The 27,860-nt window shown below is 38.8% G+C and overlaps 1 protein-coding gene across 1 annotated transcript; it reads left to right on the forward strand.

The window, feature by feature from the left end:
* Positions 1–138: 138 nt before the first annotated feature.
* On the forward strand, positions 139–27,690 carry slc30a2 (solute carrier family 30 member 2). Its single transcript, XM_041805999.1, has 8 exons — positions 139–221; positions 15,643–15,854; positions 16,992–17,138; positions 19,968–20,121; positions 21,588–21,807; positions 22,266–22,371; positions 24,820–24,954; positions 27,545–27,690. Exons 1-8 carry the CDS (start codon positions 139–141, stop codon positions 27,688–27,690), a joined length of 1,203 nt encoding a protein of 400 aa, XP_041661933.1.
* The last annotated feature ends 170 nt before the right edge of the window (positions 27,691–27,860 follow it).

A 27,860-nucleotide genomic window follows, 5' to 3' on the forward strand; every position in this document is an offset into this window, starting at 1 on the left:
TGAAGCTCAAGGGACGTGGACTTGTCGATTCTCAGCGACAACTCCTGCAGCAGCATCCTCTAGAAACAGAAAAGTCACCTCTACATTTTTTATCTTACTGAACTCAGGCGGGACAGCGACTGACTGCAGGCTGAACACATGGATACTAACGCTGCAAATTCGGAGAAATCTCACCTGATGCACGAGAAGAGTGCCAAAATGTATTCTTTGAAGCTGCAAAGGTGGGAGCATGTCTCATTTTATGTGTCTGCTGCTGCATGGAGAATAATGCTGCAATATAAGAAACATGTGCACGACACATTTTGCATGCAAATACAAAAATTAGCTTATTATTATGATTTAACCATTTAGCACTTTAAGTTGCATTCAAAGAAACTGACCGTTAAGAAATGTTGATACTTGTTTTTGGCGATATTTTCAGCACTTTTGAATTACTAAAGTGAGTACATGATGATTTGTGCAGGATACAGTCCGTGTCGTGTCAGCGTGTATGCCGTGAATCTTTGTGTGTAACGCACACGGTGAGAGCAGTTGTTACCGTGGTGCATGTTAAGCAGGCTGCCGCTCTTGCGGGCTGTTTTATGTGAATGAACAAATTCATTTCCATGCTTGGCTTGTTTCTGGACAGGCTGTGACAAATGGCCCCGGGGCCAGTTCACTGAGCAATGCTAAAAACTCATCATCTGTCATTAGAGAGGCTGGAAGCAGTTCTGCGCACGGACAGGCTGCGTGGACGCAAATCAGCGGGATTTATAACACGGAGGTGTGGATACCTGCAGGTGGAGGGGACACAAGTAAACCAGGAGTGGTGAATAAGGGTTATTGTGATCAAAGGAAAAATACAGAAACAAAAAAACAAAATTTTATTTGGAAAGATTACCGTAAATACCTTAAAACATAAAAAAAAATAAGAATTCGTTTTTCTACACCACTGCAGGTTAAAATGACAAAGCCTGGATCAAATTTCCCAACTAAAAATCTAGAAAAGTATATTTAAAGATAAAACAAATGAAAGTGGCATCTAAGTTAGGGAAAAATCGATTTTAAAATAGCATTTTTGGGCCATTTTCCCATTACGCAAACCCATTCTCTTAAAAAAAAATCAATTTGTCATTTTGTGGTCTTTTGTCGTTTCAAAAAATGATACAATTCTTATATATTCATTTATTTACTTACTAACCTGCTTGCTTATTTGTTTATTTCGTGTGCGTAAAACTCACAAAATGCAACTTTATTTATAGGGTTGGGGATGTCTTTGAGGCATTTTGGGTCACCAAACAATCACTATTATTATCATTATTATCATTATTATTAATCTAAGTTAAAAGGAGGGATAAGTTAGTCTTTTGCGTGTCTTTTAGTCGTTTTTGTGACCAAATGGCGTAAAAGTCATTTTTGCGTAAACAAGGATGGCAGCCAGCAACAGATGCCTTTAGATTCGTTCCTTTGACATAAAAACTGAGGCAGAAATCTGTCTTTTAAGCAGAGGAAACACTGACCATCGTGCAAGGAAATAAAATATAATCGTTCGATCAGAATAGCTTTCAATCTTTATTATTTTCTTAAAGGCCTGGCCTCCTTATACATCTGCCCAATCGATAACTTTTAAGGATTTAAAAGTAGAATTGATCCCTCTGACAGCCTCCTGCACATCAGCTGTTCCTCACCTTCTTGGAGCCAAATCATCGCGTTCAAAGAGATCTGAAGTGACAGGATTTTACGCTTTCTGAGCATGGAGAGTCAAAAGGATGCAGCCATGACGCGCTCATCAAAGGGCCACGGCTAAATATTGAGGCCTCCGAGGAATCCAGCTCATGCAGATAGAAATTATCTCCAAAAAATGACAGAAATTATTATTAGATTTTGTGTGCAGGTGCTGCTGTGTGTTTATTCCTGTGTGTGTGTGTGTGTGTGTGTGTGAGAGAGAGAGAGAGAGAGAGAGAGAGGTGTGCATATGGCACCACATTTGAGATTTCATGCACCATTTGCTGGGCTCATGTGTGTCCTCAGCATTTTTCATCAGCTGGCAACAAAGTGGTGTATAAGGAAGTGACATCACTCATTGTTCATGTTAAGGTCACAGAATAATCGAGTAAAAGGATAATAATTACTCTACATTAGTGATAAAGGGCTATCATGATACGATTTTATCACGATTTTCTCTGCTGTTTTTTAATAAACAGAAACATTGTATTAAAGCAAATGTATGACACAAATACAGTTGTTTTAATTGAATGCTTTTTAAAAAAAATGCAAAATAGCCTACTTTTCTTATTTTTCTGTTGCAACTAAATCACTCACGAGGCCTGTGTGTTAGCTAGGCTTTGAGTTTGACGTTGCACAGTTAGCTTGCTAATCAAACTCGTATTTTTCCATGATTTTTTTCCTTTATAATGGATTTTAAAGATACTGTAACCGAGTTTTCAAAAGTTCGTCAAGCTGATACTATGGAGGTAAGAAAGGCAACGAGATATAACGTCTCTACAATGGTTTCCACTTTATTGGAACGCAGCTACGGCAACGCTCTAGGGACAATTTAACTAAAAAAGGCGAGCGCAAACAAACACAGAAACGTCTGTTTCAATACTAAATGCAGAATTTTTGAACTGAAACATCAAACTTTATATAAAAATGAATAAACCTTTGTTACATAGCCTATATTAAGGTAAGCACTTACATTACCTTAAATATTTCCAACAGACTTCAAAGGCAGAGAAATGCTTGTTTTTCTTAGCCCCCATCATTTAGTAAAAAATAATGTTTTTTAAAGTGCTAATTGATATTTGTGTACTTTTTCTAATAAAAATTAAGAATTTCTTCTTTTTTGCACATTTGTCACACTTAAATGCTTCAGATCAATAAACGAAGATACCCGAGTAAACATAAAATGCAGTTTTTAAATGTTGATTACATTTATTTGAGGATAAAAGCCAATCAATCCTGCCTGATCCTATGGGAAAAAGTTATTGCCCTCTTAACCTAATAACTGGTTGTGCCACCCTTGGCGGCAACAACCAAAAGCGAACACTTGTGATGACTGAATGAGTCTAATGAGTCTTTCAAACCACTGTAGAGGAATTTTGGTCCACTCTTCTTTGCAGAATTGTTTCAATTCAGCGATATTTGAGAGTTTTCAAGCATCAGTGGCCTGATGATGGTCATCCCACAGCATCTCAATCAGATTAGTCCACTCCAAAACCTTGTTGTGGAATTCAGAGGTGGACTTGCTGGTGTGTTTCAGATAGTTGTCCTGCTGCAGAACCCAAGTGTGCTTTAGCTGATGGTCAGACATTCTCTTTCAGGATTTTCTGGTAGAGAGCAGAATTCATGGTTCTATCAAGAACAGCAAGTAGTCCAGGTCCTGAAGCAGCAAAGCAGCCCCAGACCATCACACTACCACCACCACGCTTGACTGTTTTGTTATGAAATGTAACGAGACACACACACCTTCCAAAAAGTTCCACTTCTGTCTGGAATATTTTCCCAAAAGTCTTGGGGATCATTAAGATGTTTTGTCAAATGTGAGAAGAGCCTTTGTGTTCTTTTTTGTCAGCAGTGGTTTTGGCCGTGGAATTCTCCCATGATGCCATCTTTGCCCAGTCTTTCTTCTCGTTGAATCATGAACACTGACGTTAACTGAGTCAGTTGAAGCCTGCAGGTCTTTAGATGTTAATCTAGGTTTTTTGGGACCTCTGAGATGTGCACTTGGAGTCATTTTGGTAGGCTGACCACTCCTGGGAAGGATAATCACTGTTTCAAGTTTTTCTCCACCTGTGGATAATGGCTCTCACTGTGGTTCCCTGTAGCCCAAAAGCCTCATAAATGTCTTTGTAACCCTTTCCAGACCGATAGATGTCAATAACTTTGTTTCCATCTGTTTTTTTTATTTTTTAGCTACCATGATGTGTTGGAGATCTTTTAGCCTACTTCACTCTGTCAGACAGGTTCTGTTTAAAGGATTTCTAGATTCAACAGATCTGGCAGTTATCAGGCCTGGGTGCGGATAGTGACATTAAACTCAGCTTTCCAAAACATGTAGTTAATGACATTTAATAATGATTTGCCTTTCCTAACACTTTTTTTGAGTCTTAACCAATTTCTGCCTTTTTGCCCAGTTATTTAATTATTTCCCCCATAAAGTTCCCTTGTACTTTATTCTCTGGCGTAGCTACGAAGTCTGATGTTACTTTTCAAATATTTTCCAGTTTCAGTTATTTTCAGTCAGTTTTCCCATGCATATTGTTAAAATTAGCAAAAAAAGAATTTGGGTTTAAGAAAGGGGGTTTACTGTTACTAAGGCTATACTGTACTACAGCAAGGTTGAATTTGGTTATCACAGTTTAACTTTACAATGGACCACGAGTTTCCTGGCTATCATGGGCCTCCCATTTGGCTGGGCCCCAGAGAGCTCTCCCCTTAATCCCGCCTTATGGGCAGGCTTTGTGGCAATCGGGGGGGGCATGCCACCCCTGGTCAAGCCTTTGGACACAGCCCTGGAGACATCTATTTAAAGTGGGGGTATTATGCATTTTTTCAAAGCTTTACACCATCTCTCTGATACCCACGTAGTAGCTTCACAGGGTTTACAGCTAAAAAAAAAAACAGCTCATGGTTCTCACACTGGCGTCCTGAAAAACCCTTATTTTAACCTGCGTTTGAAACACTTCATTTTCGCTGCTGTCTCTTTAACATAACGGACCTGCTTTCCTCCGACTGGCCGATTTTACAGAGCCTGGCTGGCGGCAGGACTGAATGTTTTGTGCCCGTCTCCTCCAATGTGGCTGTGTTGCTATGCTAGTACTTGTAAACTTTGAATGAACTGGTCCGACTGAGTAAAATATGGCGAATTTTGATACACGTCCATATGTGTTAGACCCGGAGTCTGACCCTGATAGTTTGGAGAGAGAGGGGAGGAAAACCAGCAGCAGCGAAGGATAGAGCAGGACGTATCTGTTTGGTAAGTGTTTAATTACTGTGTTACTAAATGACTTTGATAATGGAGGACTCTCTGTTCATCTTTTGGGGGCAGTCTGTTCCGCTTTGCCAGCAGCACGGACGAACCAGTCAGGAGATCCTATTGCGATGACCTCATCAGTTCGCTCCATCGAAATCTCATCTCGGGAAGATCTCGGAAAGATTCCCAACAAACCGTTTTCATCAGTTTACACTCTAATTCCAAGATTACTGCTGCATACATTTATCTTGCGGTTTGAAAATTTGCATACGTGAAGTATGGACACCCAACATTGTGACTTTATATTTATGTTTTAAAAATCAGAAAAGTATAATACCCCTTCTTTAATGACATTTACACAGTTTTTGGCAAAACTGACAATAAGGAACATAACTTTTGATACAGGAATTTGAAACTGGCACATTTTTCAGTAGTAAGTTATCTGAAAACTGATGACTAAACTGTGAAAAACATGATGGTTGTACGAAAAGTTTACTGGAATTACACAAAGAAAGTCACCAAATACCTTTTAATAACCACACTTACTAATTCACCACTGACTCCATATGATGTCACCCAGCTATATTTTTTGTTGGATCATTTACTCACTGGTAATTGTGATATTTCTGGCTGCACTTGAAGGCAGCATAATTGGTTGAGGGTTAATGGGACTCTGGCGTGAGATGTTGGGTCTGTCACTGCTGCAGCTTCCAGAAAACTCCACAGATAAAAACCACTGAAGCTCCTCAGGCTTTTCATGACTTTGGTCAACAGCCTGGTCTCTGGGAGCTCATAACATGAAATCTATGGAAAGGGCAGGGCAAATGTTCCTCTGTAAATCCATGTGTATGTAATTAAATGGTACATTTACCGCAAAAACTGGGGAAAAAAATCCCCTCTGACTATCAAATCATCATGTGCCAAAATCTCACAGTAAACATTTGGCTCCAAAGTAAAGAAAATCTGTCAGCGTATTTTCAACGCTTTTTGATAAAGAGACACTAAAAACTCAATTTCTAGATAAATCTGGAGAACATGGCGCTACTTTTGTGATTAATGATTAGTAAAACAGCTTGTTTGACTGCCAAGCATTTAACAACCTCCTAGCCAATCTAGGCTTTGGCTGGGAAGCAGTATCATCAGACCAAAGAACTTTCTTCCTCTTGACCATGAGTCTCCTGCATGCTTTTTGGTGAACTCTAGAGTCTCTTCCATCTCAGCTGCTGAAACTTGGAACTCCTCCAGAGTAGTCATAGGGGTCTTGGTGGACTCTCTCACTAGTCTCCTTGCATGCTCACTCAGTATGTGAGGACAGTCTGATCTAGGCAGATTTACACATGTGCCATATTCCTTGCATTTGTAGATGATTGATTTAACTGAACTCTGGGGGATGTTCAGAGCCATGGAGATGTTTTTATATCCACCCCCTGACTTATACTTTTCAATAACCTTTTCTCAGAGTTGTGTTCCTTTGTCTACATGGTGTAATGGTAGCCAAGAATACTGATTAACCAGTGACTGGACCTCACAGACACAGGTGCTAATGCTGGCTGTTGTCCAATTGTAGCTACCAGGTTATCAAATAATTACTTAGACCTAAATAAGGCAGGGTTATGAATGTTAATTAAATGTGTTTTCATTGCTTATTGAGTGGTATGTTCATTATTTGTCAGAAAAACTCAATTACATTTGTCAACGCGAAACACAGTCACGTATTGAGTCCTGAGCAAAAAATCAAAAATTAAAGCCTTTCTTCAACAATGCTAATAGGGCACAATAAGAAACCGTAACCAAACAGGAGAGAGTTAATACGAACACGGTGTCAGAAATGTGCTGTTGACGTGAGTAAAAACTACCACCAAGTAATAATACAATCATCATCTTTGGCTTATTTATTAGAACAATTGTACCAACACAAAGAGAAAAGATTAGTCACTTCTGCTCTGCATTCATCTTTACCCTGCTGCAGGCGTTTCTCTGTCAGCTACAGAAATACTGAGCTCTGCTCAAAGAAAGCAGACTGCAGCTGTAATTAAATGCTTGATTGTTATTTTTCAGTGTATTGCTCTTCTGAGGTCTCTTCATATACAATCATTTCACAGATGACTGAATACCCCCTCAGGTGTCAGCACTGCTGAACAAACACACCACACCTGCCCTGTGGGGTATTGATAAACACATGAAATATCATATTCAGAAGAAACAGCACGAGCTTGCTTCTGTTATTTCGCAGAACTGAGAGTTTAATACAGCAGCTAATAAAAAGTTGATTCATAAATGTCTGTGCAGAGGCTGGATAGCTCACAGTACCATATCTTTGTACCATAAGGCAATAACAATAACTGTTATGCTCATCGAGGCATAAAAGGGGTTTATCCAATCACGGAAAAAAACAGACCAGTTTACAAATGCAACATAAGCTGTGTCTCAATTCAGGGAGACAAAAAGCCCAACCACTGCAGCCTGTGCCCATTTCAGGCCAAACTTCCATAAGACACTCTGGTTTGCAGAGAAAAACCGAAGCTGCAGCACTGGCTAACATTGATATTTAGTTCCCAAGGCCAGGTTTACCCCTCCAACAAATTTATGCTTGAGTAAAAAAGACAAGCCATCTTGAAATTTGACTGATTGAGGGAGGAATTCTTTTTAAATTTGATTTTATTTTTTCAATATTATTACACTCTAAAGGCATGTTATGAACACTTGGTAGGTCAGAGCATTTTTATTATTTTTTGGACAATTTATGGACATATTCTGCATTCCATGCATTTATCCGGAAAAACATTTATGTATCTACTTTTTCATTTTATTGACACTTATTGTAATTTTATGAACCGTTCTTTAAGACATTTTATCAACATTTACTGTCATTTTAAAAAACTTTATTTTGGGGCATTTTATAGAAATTTATTTTAATTATTATCCAACATATTTTCCACACATTTTTATTGACATTTATTATCATTTTATAAACTTTTCTTTGGGATATTTTAGGGAAACTTTTTGTCACTTTTTACATTTATTGGCATTTTACCAATATCTTTTTGAATATTTTAGAAACATTTATGGATATCTTAGAAAATGTCTGAATTTCCTTTTTTTAATTGAAGAAACATCCTTGTCTTTTTGGACTTTTTTTTTTTTTTACTTTAATGTAAATTTTATTTAATTTTGTCAATTTCTTTCCTGCACATTTTATTTTGCATTTGCTGTCATTAAAAAAAAAACTTTTTACATTCAAGGATTTTTTTATGGACATTAACTAAACGTTCCTTTTTTTGGACATTGTAAACATCTTTTTGTATATTTTAGGAACATTTATGATAATTTTATAGATGCTTTTTTGCACATTTTGGGAATTTCAAAGGACATTTAGTGAACAATTTTAAGTCAATTTAAAGACAATTTTTAACAATCTGTTTGAACTTTTATGGGCCATGGTTGTTTGACAAATGTCTGTAAAAATTTAGGGACATTTGTGGTCGTTTTATTAGAATCTTAAACAAAATTTCATCAATATTTAAAAAAAACTCTTTTTAGACATTAAATTGACTCTTGACATTTTATAAATATTATTTTGGACATTCATGGGATTCTTATGGACACATTATTGACTTAAAAAAATCTGATCATTTTTAAAAACCTTTTTGAACACTTCTGGATATTTCATAAACATCTTTTTGGATATGACATCAAATAAACGATCCTTTACACATTCTTGAAAAATGTATGGAGATTTTGTGACTAATATTTTAGATATTCATTGGACATCTATGATTATTTCATGAGTGTCATTTCAGAAACTTCTTTTTGTAAATTTTTTGTTTTTTTATCAACAGTTCATTAACGTCTTTGCGGGCATTTAGGACCATTTTGAAAACATGTTTTTGGGCATTTTCGAGATCTGCAATCATTTAATACATTTGTTTGTGGACATTTTAGGAAAATGTATGTTTATTATTATTTTTTCATGTATTTTAGGAACAGTCAGGTTCATTTTATAAACCTTTTTGGGACATTTTATTTAAATTAAGTGACATTTCAGGAACATCTTTTAGGACATTGTAGCAATTCTCAAGGAGATTTTTATTAACCTCTCTTTTATTTTCATTTCTTTGTTTTTTCATTTATGGTCATTTTATAACCATCGCCGAGGACATCCTCAGGATATCTATGGTCAATTCAGGAACATCTCTCTGGATGATTTAGGAACATTCATGGTCATTTTAGTAACAAAAGGGTCTTTGTGGACGTCTAAGGAACATTTTATGGTCATTTTATCAACATGTTTTTGGACATTAGAGGTCATTCCCAAAAAATGCTTTATTGATGTTTTTAGAAAAATCTATTTTCATTTTACAACCATCTTTTTGGACATTTTAGGAGCATTTATGGACCTTTGATCAACCTCTCTGCAGAAATGTACACTATAAGGACAAAAGTATTTGGCCAAACCTGTTAATTATTGAATAACAATGTGAATGGGCAGGAAAGACATTTGAACTTCATAGCTAGGCCCTAATGAGCACAAACATCAGGATGCCAAAACTAAGTAGAAGAAACTGAGCAACTTTCATAAAAAAAAAAACTGAATGATTGTAAAAGGAGACAAAAATGAGTGAAAAGTGGCAAAACTGGGCAAAAGGTGGCCGAGCAACAGCACAAATGGGCAAGAAGTGGCAAAAAGCAGTAAAAATGAGTAAATAGTGGCAAATAGGGGAAAAAACATGTAAATGGTTTGAAAGTGGCAAAGACAAGAGGCAAATGTGGCACAATTGGCAAAAAGGGGTTATATGTTGCAAAAAAGTGGGGAAAAACAGGTTAAAAGCAGCAAAAAAATGAGAAGCTAACTGACTGCATTGATCCCACTGTGAAGTTTGGTGGAGGAGGGATGATAGGATGGGCTGTTTTTCAGGGTTTGGGCTAGGCACCTTATCTTCAGTGAAGGCCATTCTAAATGCTTCAGCAATGCTATGCTTCCAACTGGGTGGCAACAGTCCGGGAAGGCCCTTTTCTATTTCAACATGACTGTACCTCAGAACACAAAGTAAGGACTATAAAGACATGGTTTGATGAGTTCAGTGTGGAATAACTTGACTGGCTCAGAGCTAAAGAGGAGAGCTTTCAGGGGCCAAGCCAAACTGGGGGCCCCATTGAGTTCAATTGTAAAGTTATCTGTGATAATCATATTCTATTTCTACCTTAATAACAGCCACTCTTACCAAAGCAACAAAACATGATTTCCATTTATTTACGCTGTAGTACAACATAGCCTTTTTCAAAATGTAAACCCCTTTAATTAAAAAAGAATTAGCTTTTTATAAGTAAAGTTAACAATGTGGACGGATGCACTGAACTATTCAAATAATGTTAGACATTATAGCTACAATGTGCACAAATGTCATGGTGCCAGAAAATAACAGAAGAAACAGAGGCAACTTTTTGGAATAATTATGAAAACAGAAGAAGAATGGGTGAGAATTTGGAAGAAAGGGTTGAAATAGGGGAACAAAACAGCATAAATAGGTTTAGAGTGGCAATAAAGGGTCTAAAAGTGGCAAAGATGGGTGAAAGGTGGCAGAAGAAGTGGCAAGAAACAGTGCAAAAAATGGCTTAAAAGGTGCAGAATAGTAAAAAAAAAACCGACATAAATAGGAAAAATGGGCTTAATGTGAAAAAAATGGCAAGAAATGCCAAAAAGTTGCAAAAAGATGTTGCAGAAATGTCCAAGGAAGGGCAACAAAATGTGCAAATATAGGCAAAAAACAGTTTTAAACGTGACATAAATGGGTTGAAAGAGGTCAAAAAGGGCCAATAAAGGCAAAGATAGGTGAAAGGTGGCAAAAAAGTGGCAACAATGGATGAAAATTTATAAAATGTTCAAAATGTGGTACAAAATGGGCTTAAATAGGTGACAAAATGGGTGAAAAGAAGAAAAAACAGACAAAAAACAGCAAAAATGGGTTAAATTCAGCAAAAATTGGCAAAGATTAACAAAAAGTAGTAAAAATATTGACTAAATGAGAAAAAAGGGGGAAGTAGCAAAAAAAAAAAAAATAAATAAAATAAAATAAAATCCAGGCAAATAAATTTGTGAATATTCATCAAAAATGCTTTAAAAGGGAATGGCTGAAGAGGGCAAAATGGGATAAGAGTGGCAAAAACTGTTTAAGTAGTGGCAAAAATGCAGCAAAGATGGGTTAAAGTAGGGCTGAGTGATTTTGGAAACAATATTGAAATTGCAATTTGATATGCAATTATTCCTTAACTTTCTTTCATTCCTAAACAAGGGTTGAACAATTCTTTAAAAGTGTCTAATTCTGATGATTTTGACTCATATTGCAAATTGAATATGAATTATTGAATTGAGGGTTTTTTGTCATTCTTATATTTAAAAAAAGAAAAAAGCACAAAAATGAAAAAGATTGGATTTTTTGTAGACTGTTCTAAAAAAATGGCACCTGAATGATTTTGTATGTCATGCATACCATCTCTGTTGCAAAGAAAGCTTAAAACTGCTATTTTGACACAAATTTCAGGTCAAAGAAATATTGCACCTTTTGTGATTTGAAAATTGCAGCAGGCCAAATAGCAGTTTTAAACTTTCTTTGCAACAGAGATGCTATGCATGACATACAAAATCATTCAGGTGCCATTTTTTTTAGAACAGTCTACAAAAAATCCAGTCTTTTTCATTTTTGTGATTTTTTTCTTTTTTAAAATATAAGAATGACACCCCCCCCCCCAAAAAAAAGGCAAAGAAATGTATGAACATTAGTTAAAAATGCTTTTAAAAGCGGTAGAAATGGCTGATAAGGGGAAAAAAATGGGATGAAAGTGTCAAAAAATGGGTAAGTAGTGGCTTTAAAAACAGCAAAAAAAAAAGGGTTAAAAGTGACAAAGTGACAATAATGGATGGACACAGTGATTAAAGTGGTAGCTCCAAAATGAGGGAACTGTTAGCCAGGATAGTAGCAACAATGCTACCGATCCAACACACACACATTTATAGATCAAATAATCCAAACTTGGGAGTGCCCATTCTCCAGGTTTATCAGGGGCCCACAGAGAGCTCTGACTTCAGCCCCGTAAAGCACCTTTGAGGAAAGAAGAGTAAAGGGGGTCCAACTCCATTTAAAGTTCATGTATTTACACTTAATGCCATTTTAGTCCCTGCTGGTGTAGTGGTGAGGTAGCTGGGTACTTCTATCCATTCAGCGTACTTGTTCATCCAAAATACTCAATGGAAAATTTCAGAATATTTTACCTTTTTAAAAATCAATTTAAAGAAAACAGATCAAATGCAAACCAGTAGAGTAAATTTAAACTAAAAGATAATCAAGACAATGTTAGATGTGTACATTTTTCTGTGTGTTTGTCTTTATTTAGTTGATGCTATTTTGTACAAACGTCTTAAAGATGTTTCACCTGTTTTCTTCTGCATCACAACATTTGAACATATTGTGGCCCTCAGGGTGTAAAGCTGTATGTTTGCTCCGTATGTATAGAAAGTGTGTGTTAGTGTGAGTGTTGGGGGAGTGGTTGCTCTCATGTCCCAATGGTATAATTGAACAAAATCTGTTTTCCACTTGGCTGCCTCTTTTCAGCCTGCACATCCCAGAAGACGCCTGCATGTGTGTGTGAGATAAAGCCTAATCATGAAACACTGGCAATCTCCGATCTGAAGTGTGTGACATGAAGTGTGTGTGCGTGGTTATCTCAAGTGAGTCCAAATTAGTTTTTTTCCAGCTCATTAGCCACATCATCGCAGCTCTCCCTCACTGCCTCACTGCACACGGAGAGAGCAGCAACCTAGGCATGTGGGTGTGTGTGTGGGTGTGTGTGTGTATATTCATGTGTGAGGGGAAAACGGGGAAGTCAGCATTTTGTTCTCGTGTCTCAAATCCAGCTCATGTATTGAACCGACTCCCAGATAGAAAGCCGTACAGTTCATCAATGACTGTAAGATCAAGATTGCATGAATATAGACGGCCAATTTCCAGAACAACAAACACTTATGTGGTAGTTAAGGTAGGAAAATATGATCTGAATGGCTCAAGAGAATGGCAGTGTTCATCTGTTTATCTGTGCAACTCATCCAAAGTGAAATATTTCAACTTAATGGAGCTATAAATCAAAAGACGTGCACATCTCTTAGTGGTAGCTTGATCCAAAACTGCTCCACCTATTTATCTGTTATGTGTTTGGTCTGAGTTACAACCCCAATTCCCCAAAAAGTTGGGGCACTTTGTAAAATGTAAGTAAAAACAGATTTAAATCTCATAAACCCATATTTTATTCACCATATAACATTAACAAAACATCAGATGTTGAAACTGAAACATTTGACGATTGTGTAGCATCCACTCTTCTTTAACAACAGTCTGTAAATGTCTGGGAAGTGAGGAGACCAGTTGCTGGAGTTTTTGGGGAGGAATGTTGTCCCACTCTTGTCTGACGTAGGATTCTAGCTGCGCAACAGTCCTGGATCTTTCCTTTTATGATACAGCAAATATTTTCTGTTGGTGATGGGTCAGCACCTGGACTCTACTCCTGTGCAGCCATGCTGTTGTGATGGATGTGGATTAGCATTGTCTTGCTGAAATATGCAAGGCCTTCCCTGGATGGGAGCATATGCTGCTTTCATACCTTTATGGGCTTTTTAGCATTGATGGTGCCTTTCCAGATGTGTAAATCAAATGTGGGCTGATTACAAGCTAAATGATCCCTCCTCTCCTTAGTCCACAGGATATGGCATCCATGGTTTCCACGGAGAATCTCAAATTTTGATTCTTCTGACCACAGAACAGTTTTCCATTCCACCTCCGTCCATTCTAAAGATTATTTTGTGCTTTTTTTTGCATTTATTCAGAAAGTGACAGCTGAAGAGAGACAGGAAACATCAGCCCACAATCAGTGTACTGAGGACTTTAGCCTCTGTATATGGGTGCCTGCTCTACCAGCTGAGCTAAACAGATGCCCTGTCTCAGTCCATTTTAAATGAGCTTTGGCCCAGAGAAGACAGCAGCGTTTCTGGCTAGTGTTCACATATGACTTCTTCTTTTCATGATACAGCTTTAGCTGTAATTTGTGGATGGCACAGCCAACTGTGTTGACAAACAATGATTTCTGGAAGTGTTCCTGAGTCCATGCAGTGATCATAGTGCAAACTTACACCTGTTATTTGTGTGGTAAGGCCTGAGGCCCTGAAGATCACAAGCATCCAATACTGACCTTCAGCCTTGTCCCTTGCTCACAGAGATTTCTCCAGATTCTCTGAATCTTTCGATGTTATTATGGGCTGTAGATGGTGGGATATTCAAAGCCATTGCAATTTTACAGTGTGGAACATTTTCAGTTATTTGATAATTTTTAGATGTTGTTTTTAGAATCCTTGCAATACCTAAGAGATGTGTGACCCCTGGCTACAGGTTTTAAAAAGGCTGTTTTACCTCTAAATACGGTGCCTAAGAAGTATTCAACCCCTTGGGTGTTTTACACTTTTAGTGATTTAAGAAATCAGTCATGGTCAATATAAATTGGCTTTTTCTGACAAAAAAAATAAAAATTAGTCTATTTAATGCTGAAGTAAAAACAGATTTCTACACAGTAATGTCAATTAGAAAAAACTATGTAATGTAAAATAAGTAACTGCATAAATATTCACCCTCTTTAAGTCAGTATTTAGTAGAGTCACCTTTGGCTGCAATCACAGCATGAGTCTGTGTGGATGGGTCTCAATCAGGCTTGCACAGCTGGATGCTGCAATTCTACTCAATTCTTCTTTGCAAAACTGCTCAAGCTCTGTCAGGTTGTACAAGGATCAAGTGTGAACAGCCCTTTTAAAGTCCATCCATAAATTCTCGATTGGCTTGAGGTCTGGCCTTCAACTTGGCTACTTAAGAACATCATCTTGCTGGAAAATAAATCTTCTCTCAAGCTGTAGTTCTCCTGTGGACTGAATAAGATTGTCCTCCAGGAATTTTGTGTATTTTGCCCCATTCATTTTTTAGCCTCTACCTTAACAAGCCTTCCAGGGATGTTGGCTAAAAAGCATTCCCACAGCATGATGCTGCCACCACTGTGCTTCACAGTGAAGATGGTGTGTTTGTGGTGATGTGCAGGGTTTGGCGTCATGTCTGATGGTCAAAAGCTCCATTTTGGTCTCATCAGACCAAAGAACTTTCTTCCACTTCACCATGAAGTCTCCCACATGCCTTCTGGTGAACTCTTGTCCAGATTGAATCTGAGTTTTCTTAAACAGTGTCTTTCTCTTTGCCACCCTCTCATAAAGCTTTGACTGGTGAAGAACCCGGTCAACAGTTGTCTGCAGAGTCTCTCCCATCTCAGCTGCTGAAGCTTGGAACTCCTTCAGAGTAGTCATAGGTGTCTTGGTGGACTCTCTCACCAGGCAAATTTTCACATGGGCCATATTCCTTCTATTTCTCGATGGGTCACTTATTTCACATAACAGGTTTTTAATTTAATGGACATCAGGTTGTCCCATTCTGCTTTCACTTTGACAGTAAAGAAAAGCCAAATTCTACAAACTGTGATTATTGATAAAATTAATAAAAAAGGTAAAAACTCCAAGGGGGTGAATCCTTTTCATAGGCACTGTTCAGGGTTTTAAAAGGAGTAGAACTGTAAGGCGTTAACTTGAAGACTGACCTTTTCTGTCACTGCAGCTCCTTTCCAGACTCCAAAGAACAGTATCCAGACTTCTCGTTCAAGAACGGAGGCATGGCCGGTGCCATTGAGATGAAACGACCCGTCGGCGCTCACTGCCACGGTGCCAAAGCGCTGACATGTGAGGACAGCGTGGACAAGCTGATGGCCAAGAAGAAACTCTACATCGCTTCAGGCGTCTGCCTCATCTTCATGATTGGAGAGGTCATAGGTAAGAGATAGAAAGAAATGTCAGGGATGGAAGAGAGTAGAAGACCAGATGTTCATCTCAAACAGGAACCAGAAAATGATTAAAAATAGACTTTTTCCTGGTGCACAATCCAAACAACAGTCAATTAGATTAGCTATTTAACCATCCTTTACATCTTTTAATTCTGCTACACACAGATTTAAAAGATAATACACATATGAATATGTCCTTTTTCATTTTCTCTAATGCCAAAAGTGTTTGAAAACTGGAAAAGATTCACTTTTAGGAGGGCTTTGCTTCGTTTTAGACACTATAGCTGCACCAAACTTCTTATTCTGAGAAAAGTATAACCAGTACTGACAGCTCTCCCCCCGTGGAGATGAAGTGTGGCAGTAGCTACTCTGTCCACAATCACTCTGTTGACGGAAGAAGCTTTGGGACTGTCAGGAAGTGGTTTCCACTGACACATGAGTGATGGAGGCTAAATGTTTTTGGATTTACACCGTCTGTTTCCAAAAAGGATCAACACAGCAGGGCTTAGATTAGAAATCAGAGCGGCGAGTCAGTCAGAAATGTGCTGTTTAGTACAAAAGTCCAATTATGATCAGTCAATCAGTCTGTATTTGTATTGCACCAACTCATAACCAATGCCACCTCAAAATACTTTACAAAGAGGGCAGGTCTAGACCGTACTGTATTATTATAACGACCCAACATTGATCCATCATGAGATCAGCACTAAGAAACATTCAGTTCAGTCACAGTGGCAAAGAAAATCTCCTTTAAGCAGGCAGAAACTTTGAGCAGAACCAGACTCATGTTGACAGACATCTGCTGAAGCTGTGCCAGGGTTGATAACGGGTAGGGGGGAAAGAATATAGGACATGCAAAAACGAAAGAAGGGGGATTAGATTTTTTTTTAAAACAACATGCGAAAAAGCCTCCTCTTTACCAACAGAAAGAAACGTGCAATGCAAATAGAGCTACAAGCAGCCTGCAACACAGTCTGGCTTCGGCACAGTCGCCCATTCAGATCATAGTCACCATTGTTTGTGCTTTCTAAAAGATAGATAACTTTTTCAGTCCTAAAAGCAGCAGATTCCAGCAAAGTTAAAGCCCTGCTTCTGATTAACAATTCTCACTCTTGGTTTCCCACAGGAGGCTACCTCGCCCACAGCCTTGCCATCATGACGGACGCTGCTCACCTCCTGACAGACTTTGGCAGCATGATGGTGAGCCTGTTCTCGCTGTGGATCTCCTCCAGACCGCCCACCAAAACCATGAACTTCGGCTGGCACAGATCAGGTCAGGACAAGAGATTGAATACACCTGAGTGGACAGACCGAGAGGATGAGGAGATGATTGGATGTTTGGAGGGAGAGATTCAATTTAAAGTCACGGAACAACTCTTGGTTAAAGTCTGTGTCAGCTGCAGGCAGAAGGTTTTATATTGTAGTTTTTACCTTTCTTAGCAGATGGTGGGCACGTTACATCTCCAGTCCCTTTAATTTTCTCTGCTGTCAGCATGACTACATCTGCAACTGCAACCCTGCCACAGATGTAACTTTTACCTCTTTAGGGCGATGAAGGATGCTGGCAGGTGTTGAACTTGGTGTTTCGTTTTTTCTAGCAGCTTCCTCTGAGGAGAATCTGCAACCTGTTCAACTGTAAATGAGTAACTGTGTTATACCCAGAGGCTTGTTTATGGGAATTTGCAGTTTGGAAGGTGCTTTTCCAACTTTAAAGTAAGTATTGTTTTTCTTTAGAGAGTAGGGACAAGGCTGCCCATAAGGAGGGATAAAGGGGAGAGCTTTCCAGGGCCCCCATCAAACTGGGGGCCCATGGAAGTCTGCAAAGTCATTTTAAACCTGAATAATAACCACTTTCATCAAAGCAAGAAAAAATGAATTTTATTGTTGTAGTACAATAAAGCAGTCTAAAAAATGGGCAAAAATGGTAAAATAAGGGAAAAAGGCAAATAATGGAAAAAAATTAGCAAAAAGTGGTCAAAACTGGTTTAAAAGTAGCTAAGTGGAAAGAATGCAGGAAAATGCAGGACACAGAGGTCACACGCCCAGCTGTGGTCAGCTGATGGCCAGCCGATGCCGATTATTATCTCCCAACTCCTACAGCCAATCACAGCTCTTCCTCTCAGCACAGCAGTATATTTAAGTATGAAATACTCATTAATCTCTGCTTGCTTAATGCTGATACACCACCCTGCTGCTGTGACTGACAACAATGAACCTCCTCCACCCCATCCTCCTCCTTTACAGCATAAAGCTTATTGCACCTTGTATGAATTGCTTTTGCAATTTTTAATTGTATTAAGTACGCATTGTCATTAATGTTTCTATCCATATTGGGTTTTCTAGCTATACACTCCCTAGAAAGTCAAAACATGCTGCTTGATTAATCCAGGGAGTATCTTTAGAGCAGAGTCTTCTCTTCCAATTAAAAGTGTAAATACATTTTGCAATAAAATGATAAAATGTGTGATGAGGTAGGTCCTGATTGAAATGGGCAAAAAGTGGTTAAAATGGTATCAAAGGACCAAAAATTGGCAAAAGTGGCAATAAATGGTTACACTGCAAAAAATAAGTGGCACAATGTGCCACGAATTGAAAGAGAGAGGCATAATGGGTGAAATGGGGAGAAAATGGGTTAAATATGGTCACAAGTTTGAAAAAGTGAAAGAAAGGGGTTAAAATGGCAAAATAGGGCAAAATGGGGCCATAAATGGCAAAAACTTAGTTAAAAAGTGGCAAAAAGGTGATAAATGGCAAAATAGCAGAAAAAGTGGCAATAGAATGGTATAAGTGGTTAAAAAGTGGCAAAAGAATGATTAAAAAAGGTAAAATAGAGCAAAATGGGGCCAAAAGTTCCAAATGTGGCAAAAGTGGTTGAATAGTGGCAAAAAATGGTTAGAAATCACAAAAAAAAGCTGAAAATAGGTTAAAAAATGGCTACAAGAAATATGGCACAAATGGGCAAAAAGCTTAAAAATCAGTTCAAAATAGTGGAATGGGGCAAAACACAACAAAAATTAGTTAAAAATTGCAAAATAGGGCACAAATTAATTAAATACCAAAATAGTGGCAGAAATAAGCCAAAAACTGCAAGAAAGTTGCGAAATGGGCAAAAAAAGTATAAAATGTGACAATACAATTCCATAAAGTGCCAACAATGGGTTAAAAGTAGCAAAATAGGAAATAGCAGCACAAAGTCCCAAAAAAAGGCAACAATTGGTTAATAGTCGCAAAAATTGGAGAAAAGCAGCAAAAATATGTTGACGATGGCAAAATCGTCAAAAAACAAGGACAAACAATTATAAAAAATGGGTTAAAAGTGGCATAAAGAAGTGAATTGTGCCACACGATTCAAGAAAGTGACAAAATGGGTGAAGAGCAAAAAATGGGTTAAATGTAGCAAGAGAGTTCCAAAAACTGGCAACCATAGGTCAAAAGTGGCAAAAATAGGTTGAAGATGTCAAAATGGGGCAATAAGTATCAAAAAAGGGCATATGTGGGCAAAAAGTAGCAAAAAATTGGTTAAAGTGGCAAAAATGGCTGGAAAAACTGTGAAAGGAGTCAAAAAATAGCACCGAAAAGTAATTTCATGATCAGAATCAAATAGCTTGACACTCATTGCAGCTCTCTAATGAGGTAGCTGTTAGCCAGGATGCTAGCACCAATGCTACTGATCCAGCACACATGCACCAACATTACCAATAAACCAAAGTCCAGGACGGCTGACTCTCTGGGTATCAGAGCTAACTCTGTGAGCAGGCCTCAGTAGGAAAAGTTGTCTTCTCTGAGGTACATGCATCCAGACAGATTTTCAGAGCAGGCTGTCCCGGAATTTTATTGAAACTTAAGTTAAAAAGGAACATTTTTCTTTATTGCATTCAAAGCTTTGGGTGTTAACATTAGGCTGATACTATGAGGTTTGTGTCTCTTCTGTTGTATTTTGTGTCTGACACTAGCTCCATGTCTAGTTCTGCCTCTGAGCGCTGTTTTTGGTTATTTAACTTCATGTCCTGCTGGGATATTCTGACAGACGGGTGCTGTTTTGAGTGTGATGAAGTGTGTGAATATGTAAAAGTGATTAAAATTCTGTCCTCTCTCTCCACAGAGATCCTCGGGGCGTTCATCTCAGTCATCTCCATCTGGATTGTGACAGGAGCTCTGGTCTATTTAGCCATCGAGAGGATCGTACGCAACGACTATGAGATTGATGGTCATGTAATGTTGGTCACCTCCGGGTGCGCCGTCATCGTCAATATAATGTGAGTGCTGCTCAGCATAATGGCTGTTAATATGGTACATTATGTCAGTGTGATAACAGTAACAGATGACATTCAAGGCTTGACACTCCATGAACATCTCTAAAAGTATCTTCAGCCAGTCTGATATTCTCTCTGATATTTGACATAGTTGGATATAACAGTCCTCTTGAATGAACACCTATGGGTTTGGAGTTAACCTACAATGATTGTAACTGTGGTAGTTTGGTTAGGAATTGTTGAACTGCAAATTGTTATATTAGCCCGAACCTCTTGAATTAAGATATTGCTTGTAGTTTTGATCCTCATTGAAAAAAGTCAAGGCCTTTTGAGTCATCGGTCTCCAGTTAAAGCAGTCTCATGACATGAATACCAGGTCAGTGTCAGGGTTTTTAAATGTTATTAGACTAGTAAATCGAGTCCTCAAATTTAACCTCAGCCAGACTAGAGTACAGTACACAGTATACTGCCATGCTACGCAGATGATATAATGCCATAAGAACAAAACTATACAATGAGAATTTTTTTGATTTGGTACAATAAAGATGGACAGGCAACTAAAAGATGTTGTATGAATGGAATATTAAAGCAATAGGATATTAAACAGAACAATACAGTACAAGATAAAACAGACTCCAATACACTACGATACAGCATAGCAGAGCATCGGTGCAGCATTGGCAGTACTGCGGGCGTTGTGCCGGACCATTGTGGTGAAGAGGAAGCTGAGCCGAGAGGCAACCGGTCAATCTACCTCCCAACCCTCACCTATGGTCATGAACTCTGGGTAGTGACAGAAAGAATGAGATCGCAGATACAAGCAGCTGAAATGAGTTTCCTCCGAAGGGTGTCAGGGCTCAGCCTGAGAGATAGGGTGAGGAGTTCAGACATCCGGAGAGAGCTGGGAGAAGAGCCGCTGCTCCTTAACATCAGGAGTCAGTTGAGGTGATTCGGGCATCTGATCCTCCTGGTCACCTCCCTGTGGAGGTGTTCCAGGCACGTCCAGCTGGGAAGAGACCTCAGGGAAGGCCCAGAATGCGCTGGAGGGATTATGTATCCTGTCTGGTCTGGGAACGCTTTGGGATCCCCCAGCAGGAGTTGGTAAGTGTCGCTGGGGAGAGGGATGTCTGGGTGGACTTGCTTATCCTGTTACCCCCACGACCCGGCCCTGGATAAGAGGATGAAGATGGATGGATACAATATTAGATACTATACCATAAGATATGATACTGTGTTACTTTTCTGTTTATAAAGAACAAGTCTAATCAGTGATACATCTGTCGATAATTTTCCAGTGTCCAATTTGAGTGCTTTCCTCCTCAGTCTTTGCTTTCATTCGAGGATAATTTCTGTTTTAAATTCAAACCTACACCTTTAACATTTGCTTTAGCCTTTGGAAATATTAATAACCATTTACATAAATCTTGAATGTTCTATTATACATTTTAAGCCCCTTTTTGTTCTTGCAGTATGGCGTACATCCTCCATCACTCCACCACCTTCCACGCCCACGGCAGCGGTTACCACCAGATCGACGAGGACGGTCGGAGTCCCGTCTCTCACGGCCACTCCCACTCGATCCTTGGAGGCCATGGAAACACGAGTGTCCGGGCTGCCTTCATCCACGTGGTTGGAGATCTGCTGCAGAGCGTCGGTGTCATGGTGGCGGCGACCATCATCTACTTTCGGGTCAGATATAGATCACATTCATGTTAGGGTGAGACCGTAACGTCAGTCTTGAATTTAAGGTCATGATATGCAGATTTCTGATGAGTTCATGGTCAAAATACTGTTGCAAGAACTTAAATTTATAAAGAAACTGAGCACATTTTTGATTTTAACAATACCAGTCAATCAACTAATCAATCAATCAACCCTTATTTACAAGCAAGAGAGGTAGCTTATGTCCTCATAGTGAGTTCAAGTGTCTTTTAAAGGTTTTATAATGTTGACAGAAGTTGAAGAAGTACATTTTTCTTTTGAATTTGTTCTGAGTTTTGTTTTAAGAAACAGACATTTTTCTCATCTTGCAAGATGTTCTCTTGGTTTTTGCCTTGGGAATTATGGGACTTGTATCTTTGCTAAACACCATCTGATGCTCTTCATGGACTCTGTAAAGTCTACATAATCTCTTTTCTCTTTCACAGCCAGAGTATAAAGTTGCAGATCCCATCTGTACATTCCTGTTCTCCGTCTTCGTCCTCTGCACCACCGTCACCATCCTCAGAGACGTCTTTAGGATACTACTGGAAGGTACCTCACACAGAAATATGTATTAATGTGATGAACAGCTCTTTATATCTTTCAATAATGGGAGAAACATGAAGAATGGAATCAGTTATCATGAGCAATAGAGATGTTACCACAGGTTGGAGCAAGAAAACCATTTGTTTAGTTTATCCTCACATTAGAGATGTAAAAATGGTAAATCTTCTCCTAGCTGTAGTTCTCCTGCAGACTGAATAAGATTGTGTTCCAGGATTTTCCTATACTTTCCCCCATTCATTTTACCCTACCTTTACGAGCCTTTCAGGGCTGACTGCCAAAAAGTATCCCCACAGCATGATGCTGCCACCACTGTGCGCTACAGTGAGGATTGTGTGTTTGTGGTGATGTGAAGTGTTTGATGTCCAGCAGAAATAGCATATTGATGGACAAAAAGCACAATTTTGGTCTCATCAGACCAAAGAACTTTCTTCCACTTCACCATGGAGTTTCCCACATGCATTCTGGTGAACTCTAGTCCAGATTTAATCTGAGTTTTCTTTTACAGTGGCCTTTTCTTTGCCACTCTCCCATAAAGCTTTGACTGGGGAAGAACCAGGCAACAGTTGTTGTCTGCAGAGTCTCTCCCATCTCAGCTGCTGAAGCTTGGAACTCCTTCAGATTAGTCATAGGTGTCTTGGTGGACTCTCTCTCTAGACTCCTTCTTGCACGCTCACTCAGTATGTGAGGACAGTCTGATCTAGGCAGATTTACACATCTGCCATATTCCTTCATTTCTTGAAGATGGATTTAACTGAACTCTGGAGGATGTTCAGTGATTTGGACATTTAATGTAGCCACCCCCTGACTTATACTTTTCAATAATCTTTTCTCTGAGTTGCTTTGAGTGTTCTTTTGTCTTCATGATGTTATGGTAGCCAGGAATACTGATGAACCACTGACTGGACCTTCCAGACACAGGGGTCTTTATACTACAATCACTTGAGACACATTCACTGCACTCAGGTGATCCCAATTTCACCTAATGTCAGACTACTAGCACTAACTGGCTGGACCTCTGTTGAACTGATTCACTTATTTTACCTTACATATTAAAATAATGGATTTATATAATCAATGAAAGGGTAAAACATCCACATGGATGAATATTTTTATAGACTCTGTGAGCCTTAGATATTTTTTTATTTGCTGTTGTTTGCATGAGACTTGATGATTGATGATTCAGACTACAGGAACTTTTAGCAATCCCTGTATGCCAACAGCCTAAAAATGAAATGTTCCTTCTATTGCAGACAAATGAGACTGATTTCCTTGTCTAGAGCCAGCCGTAATCAAGCTGTCTTTTTTTATAAAATCTGACATCACTGTGCTGAACCGTCATAATCTGACACTTCCTGTACAGATTCAACCATATTTCCATGTAATGAAGACAGTCATGCTTTGGTTGATTGCATCCTTTTAGGAGCCTGTTGATAGAGGCTGCCATATTATGTACACATTACTGTGGAGCTGAGACTAACACCATGAGTTTCTCTAAAAACACAGAACACAGCTTTAGTGACACTTCACTGGTGACAGCTCAGCTGCATGTTTGAACCCAAAGAACAGGAGCACAGATGGTCAGATCCTCAGGGTAAATACTGTTATTCCCCCTTTTTTAAAACTACTCACGCATCCTGCACTGTACTTGGCAAAAGGGACACCTCAAACATGAACTTGAAGATTAAAAAAGTTACTGGAAAAGGGATGATAAGATCTTGAAGAAGTTTCACTCTATCTTTTAATCACTGGGCTGCATTTAACACAAATCAAAGCATGACTAAATATTACTTTAATATCTAAACTTGGAAGGTAAAACTGATTAAAATCCTTTCAAAACATGAATTATAATTGGACATGATAAAACAAGCTTCAGAACTTTCTGTGGTGTATAACAGAAATAGCTTTTACATTGTAGATATACGTATGCGTCACATGGAAAATTGTTAAATGAAAGAAAACTACTTTGAGGCTTAGAGGTAAAAGGCGTTTATCAGATGAAGATCTTTTGGTTCAGAGATTGAATGTGCTCTAACTCTGCCATGATTGATTTAAAGATAGTTCATGTTTCCTCGTTCCTATAAGATTAACTTTATATTTCCATCTGTTTTATTGTAAATGAGATTCTTAATCTCAGTGAGGCTGTCCTGGTTAAATATATTTAGATAAAGAAAAATACAACTTCTCTACATCCCTCATTAACAGCTCTTTAGTTTAAGAAGAAGACTTGACTTTTCTTGATGCTGAAACATGCTTCACAAATAAACTTCCCATGTTTGCAGCATGCTTCGCAAACCAACATTCAAATAAAACTACTGTCAAATAATAACATATTGAACATTGTGACGGTGGATTTATTATCCTGTAAAGGAGGCTTTAATACGGGAATATTTTGTAGAAACTGTTGTGTATAAACGTGGTCTGGTGTTGTTTCAGGCTCTCCTAAAGGAATAGAGTTCAACTCTGTGAAGGAGGTGCTGCTGTCGGTGAAGGCGGTGAAGTCCATGCACTGTCTGCACCTTTGGGCTCTGACTCTGGGACAGGCACTGGTCTCTGTTCACCTGGCCATAGGTAACATATGAGGGCAGGGAAACAAAATGAGGTTTTTTGACTGAAACTGAAAGGGTAACAGACGGCGACTACAGGACCTGAGTTTCGCTAATGAGTCCAATCAGAATTTTAGATTCAACTTAAATATTCACTCCATATAAAGCAACTTTAAAATTGTCTTTACTTGTCATTCAGAGTCCCAACCAACTAAATCTGGCCTGTTATTGTGGATTATTCGTTGTATATTTCATTAAATGGATCACTGCAACTTTAACATTGATTGACACTGATTTTTTTCTGTATGTCATCTTTAATTATTATATCTTACTATAAATTGGTTTACTTTTTATAAGTGCACTTTTATAATTAGCTAATCATATACATTATTCTAATTTTTTTAATGTATTGTCATGACAATGTATGTCAAATGTACTTTAGATTTTTTTTTTCTCATTTGATTTGATTTTTTAAAGTCTTAAAATCATTTTTATAGTCCATTTCCTTTAACCTCTTATATGTTTACCTATCTTGTTTTGTTTTGTGTTGGAAACATGCAAAAACTGTGTATGCCAGGAGTGGATTCTATTTGTGTATTTTGCAATTGCTAATAATAAAAAAAAAAAAAAAATATATATATATATATATATATATATATATATACAAACTCACACACACTATGTTGCCAAAAGTATTCACTCACCCATCCAAATAATTGAAATCAGGTGTTCCAATCACTTCCATGGCCACAGGTGTATAAAATCAAGCACCTAGGCATGCAGACTGTTTCTGCAAACATTTGTTAAAGAAGGGGTCGCTCTCAGGAGCTCAGTGAATTCCAGCATGGTACTGTGATAGGATGCCACCTGTGCAACAAGTCCAGTCGTGAAATTTCCTCACCCCTAAATATTCCACTGTCAACTGTCAGTGGTATTAAAACAAAGTGGAACCGATTGGAACAACAGCAACTCAGCCACCAAGTAATGGGTCACGTAAAATGACGGAGTGGGGTCGGCGGATGCTGAGGTGCATAGTGCGCAGAAGTTGCCAACTCTCTGCAGAGTCAATCGCTACAGACCTCCAAAAGAACAGTGCGTAGAGAGCTTCATGGAATGGGTTTCCATGGCCAAGCAGCTGCATCCAAACCATACATCACCAAGTGCAATGCAAAGCGTCGGATGCAGTGGGTAAAGCACGCCACCGCTGGACTCTAGTGACGGATCACGCTTCTCTATCTGGCAATCTGATGGGCGAGTCTGGGTTTTGCGGTTGCCAGGAGAATGGTACTTGTCTGACTGCACTGTGCCAAGTATAAAGTTTGGTGGAGGGGGGTTTACGGTGTGGGGTTGTTTTTCAGGAGCTGGGCTTGGCCCTTAGTTCAAGTGAGAGGAACTCTGAATGCTTCAGCATACCAAGAGATTTTGGACAATTCCATGCTCCCAACTTTGTGGAAATAGTTTGGGGATGGCCCCTTCCTGTTCCAACATGACTGTGCACCAGTGCACATAGCAAGGTCCATAAAGACATGGATGAGAGAGTTTGGTGTGGATCAACTTGACTGGCCTGCACAGAGTCCTGACCTCAACCTGATAGAACACCTTTGGGATGAATTAGAACGGAGACTGAGAGCCAGGCCTTCTCATCCAACATCAGTGTGTGACCTCACAAATGTGCTTCTGGAAGAATGGTCAAAAAATCCCATAAACACACTCCTGAACCTCGTGGAGGGCTTTCCCAGAAGAGTTGAAGCTGTTATAGCAGCAAAGGGTGGACTGATGGCACATTAAACCCTATGGATTAAGAATGACATGTCACTTAAGTTCATACGTGAGTCAAGGCAGGTGAGCGAATACTTTTGGCAGTTTAATTTGCAAGCTCATAATGAACATAAATCTACCTCTAGTTTAATTTCTCAGTGAGGTGGAGTGAAAAATACAGTATTTTGTCTCACTTATTGCAAAGAAACATGAAGAAGTAAAAAACATGAGTCAGTATGTTTTTAGTTTGCTGATTACAGCATAGACTTATACCTGGGGTGACACCAAATTATGGCGACCAACAAGGGCAAAGAATGGTAGATTCATGTCCACCATATTCAAAAGTGCAGCAAATTAAAAAGTAAATGCAAATGCCTTGAATGGATACATTAACATCAAAAGTAGGGGTGCATGGTATTGGATTTTTACCAATATCTGATATACCGGTATTTCCAAACTCATTTTAGCAGCTGCAAAGGGTAAAAAGGTGTATTTATAGTACAGGTGTCTCCTGTGCAAAGAGAGGCTGAGTCAAAAAGAGCTGAGAGAGGAGCGAGGAAGTAGACAGTCTGGTAGTTGTTTTAAATTTGGGGCTTCTTTCAAAATGTTCAGTATATCAACTTTAAATATTAGCAGACATTTTCACATCTGCTGATATAGATGTTTAACTTTTAGAGCTATTATCTGCCAATACCAATATCAAAAGTGCTTCAAACACAGAAATGATACAATGCCTTGGAAAAGCAACCTTTAAGCTAACAGTTCTCCTGATTCAGTATAGATGAAGCCCAAAAAGAAAAATAAATATTCAGGTAAACATACTCACGGTGCTGTTTTTCTGTCTTTCCCCCGGTCAGAGGAGGGAGCCGACGCTCAGTCTGTGCTGCAGGAGGCCACCGATCTGCTCAACACAAAGTTTGGTTTCTACAGCATCACCATCCAGGTGGAGCTCTACTCTGAAGACATGAGCCACTGCTCCCACTGCCAGGACCCCTGTGACTGATACCGGGACCGCACTGGACCGTAGCGAACCCGACAGGACATGGAACAGGACTCAGGCACATTTTCATTCTCTCTGGGTGAGCTGTGCTCATAAAACAGCTTCCTGTTAGAGGAGTTTTTGTAGACATTTATTAAGCTCACCATAAAGTTTCAAGAAATTCTGCTCTGAAA

Source organism: Cheilinus undulatus, linkage group 14 (genome assembly GCF_018320785.1).
Source record: "Cheilinus undulatus linkage group 14, ASM1832078v1, whole genome shotgun sequence".
Lineage (NCBI taxonomy): Eukaryota > Metazoa > Chordata > Actinopteri > Labriformes > Labridae > Cheilinus > Cheilinus undulatus.

Coding starts and splice junctions, on each gene's coding strand:
- slc30a2 (XM_041805999.1), top strand. CDS start 139: ATGGATACTAACGCTGCAAATTCGGAGAAATCTCACCTGATGCACGAG. Junction 17,139..19,967: donor CTTCGGCTGGCACAGATCAG/GTCAGGACAAGA, acceptor CTCTCTCCACAG/AGATCCTCGGGGCGTTCATC. Junction 22,372..24,819: donor CTTTAGGATACTACTGGAAG/GTACCTCACACA, acceptor GTGTTGTTTCAG/GCTCTCCTAAAGGAATAGAG.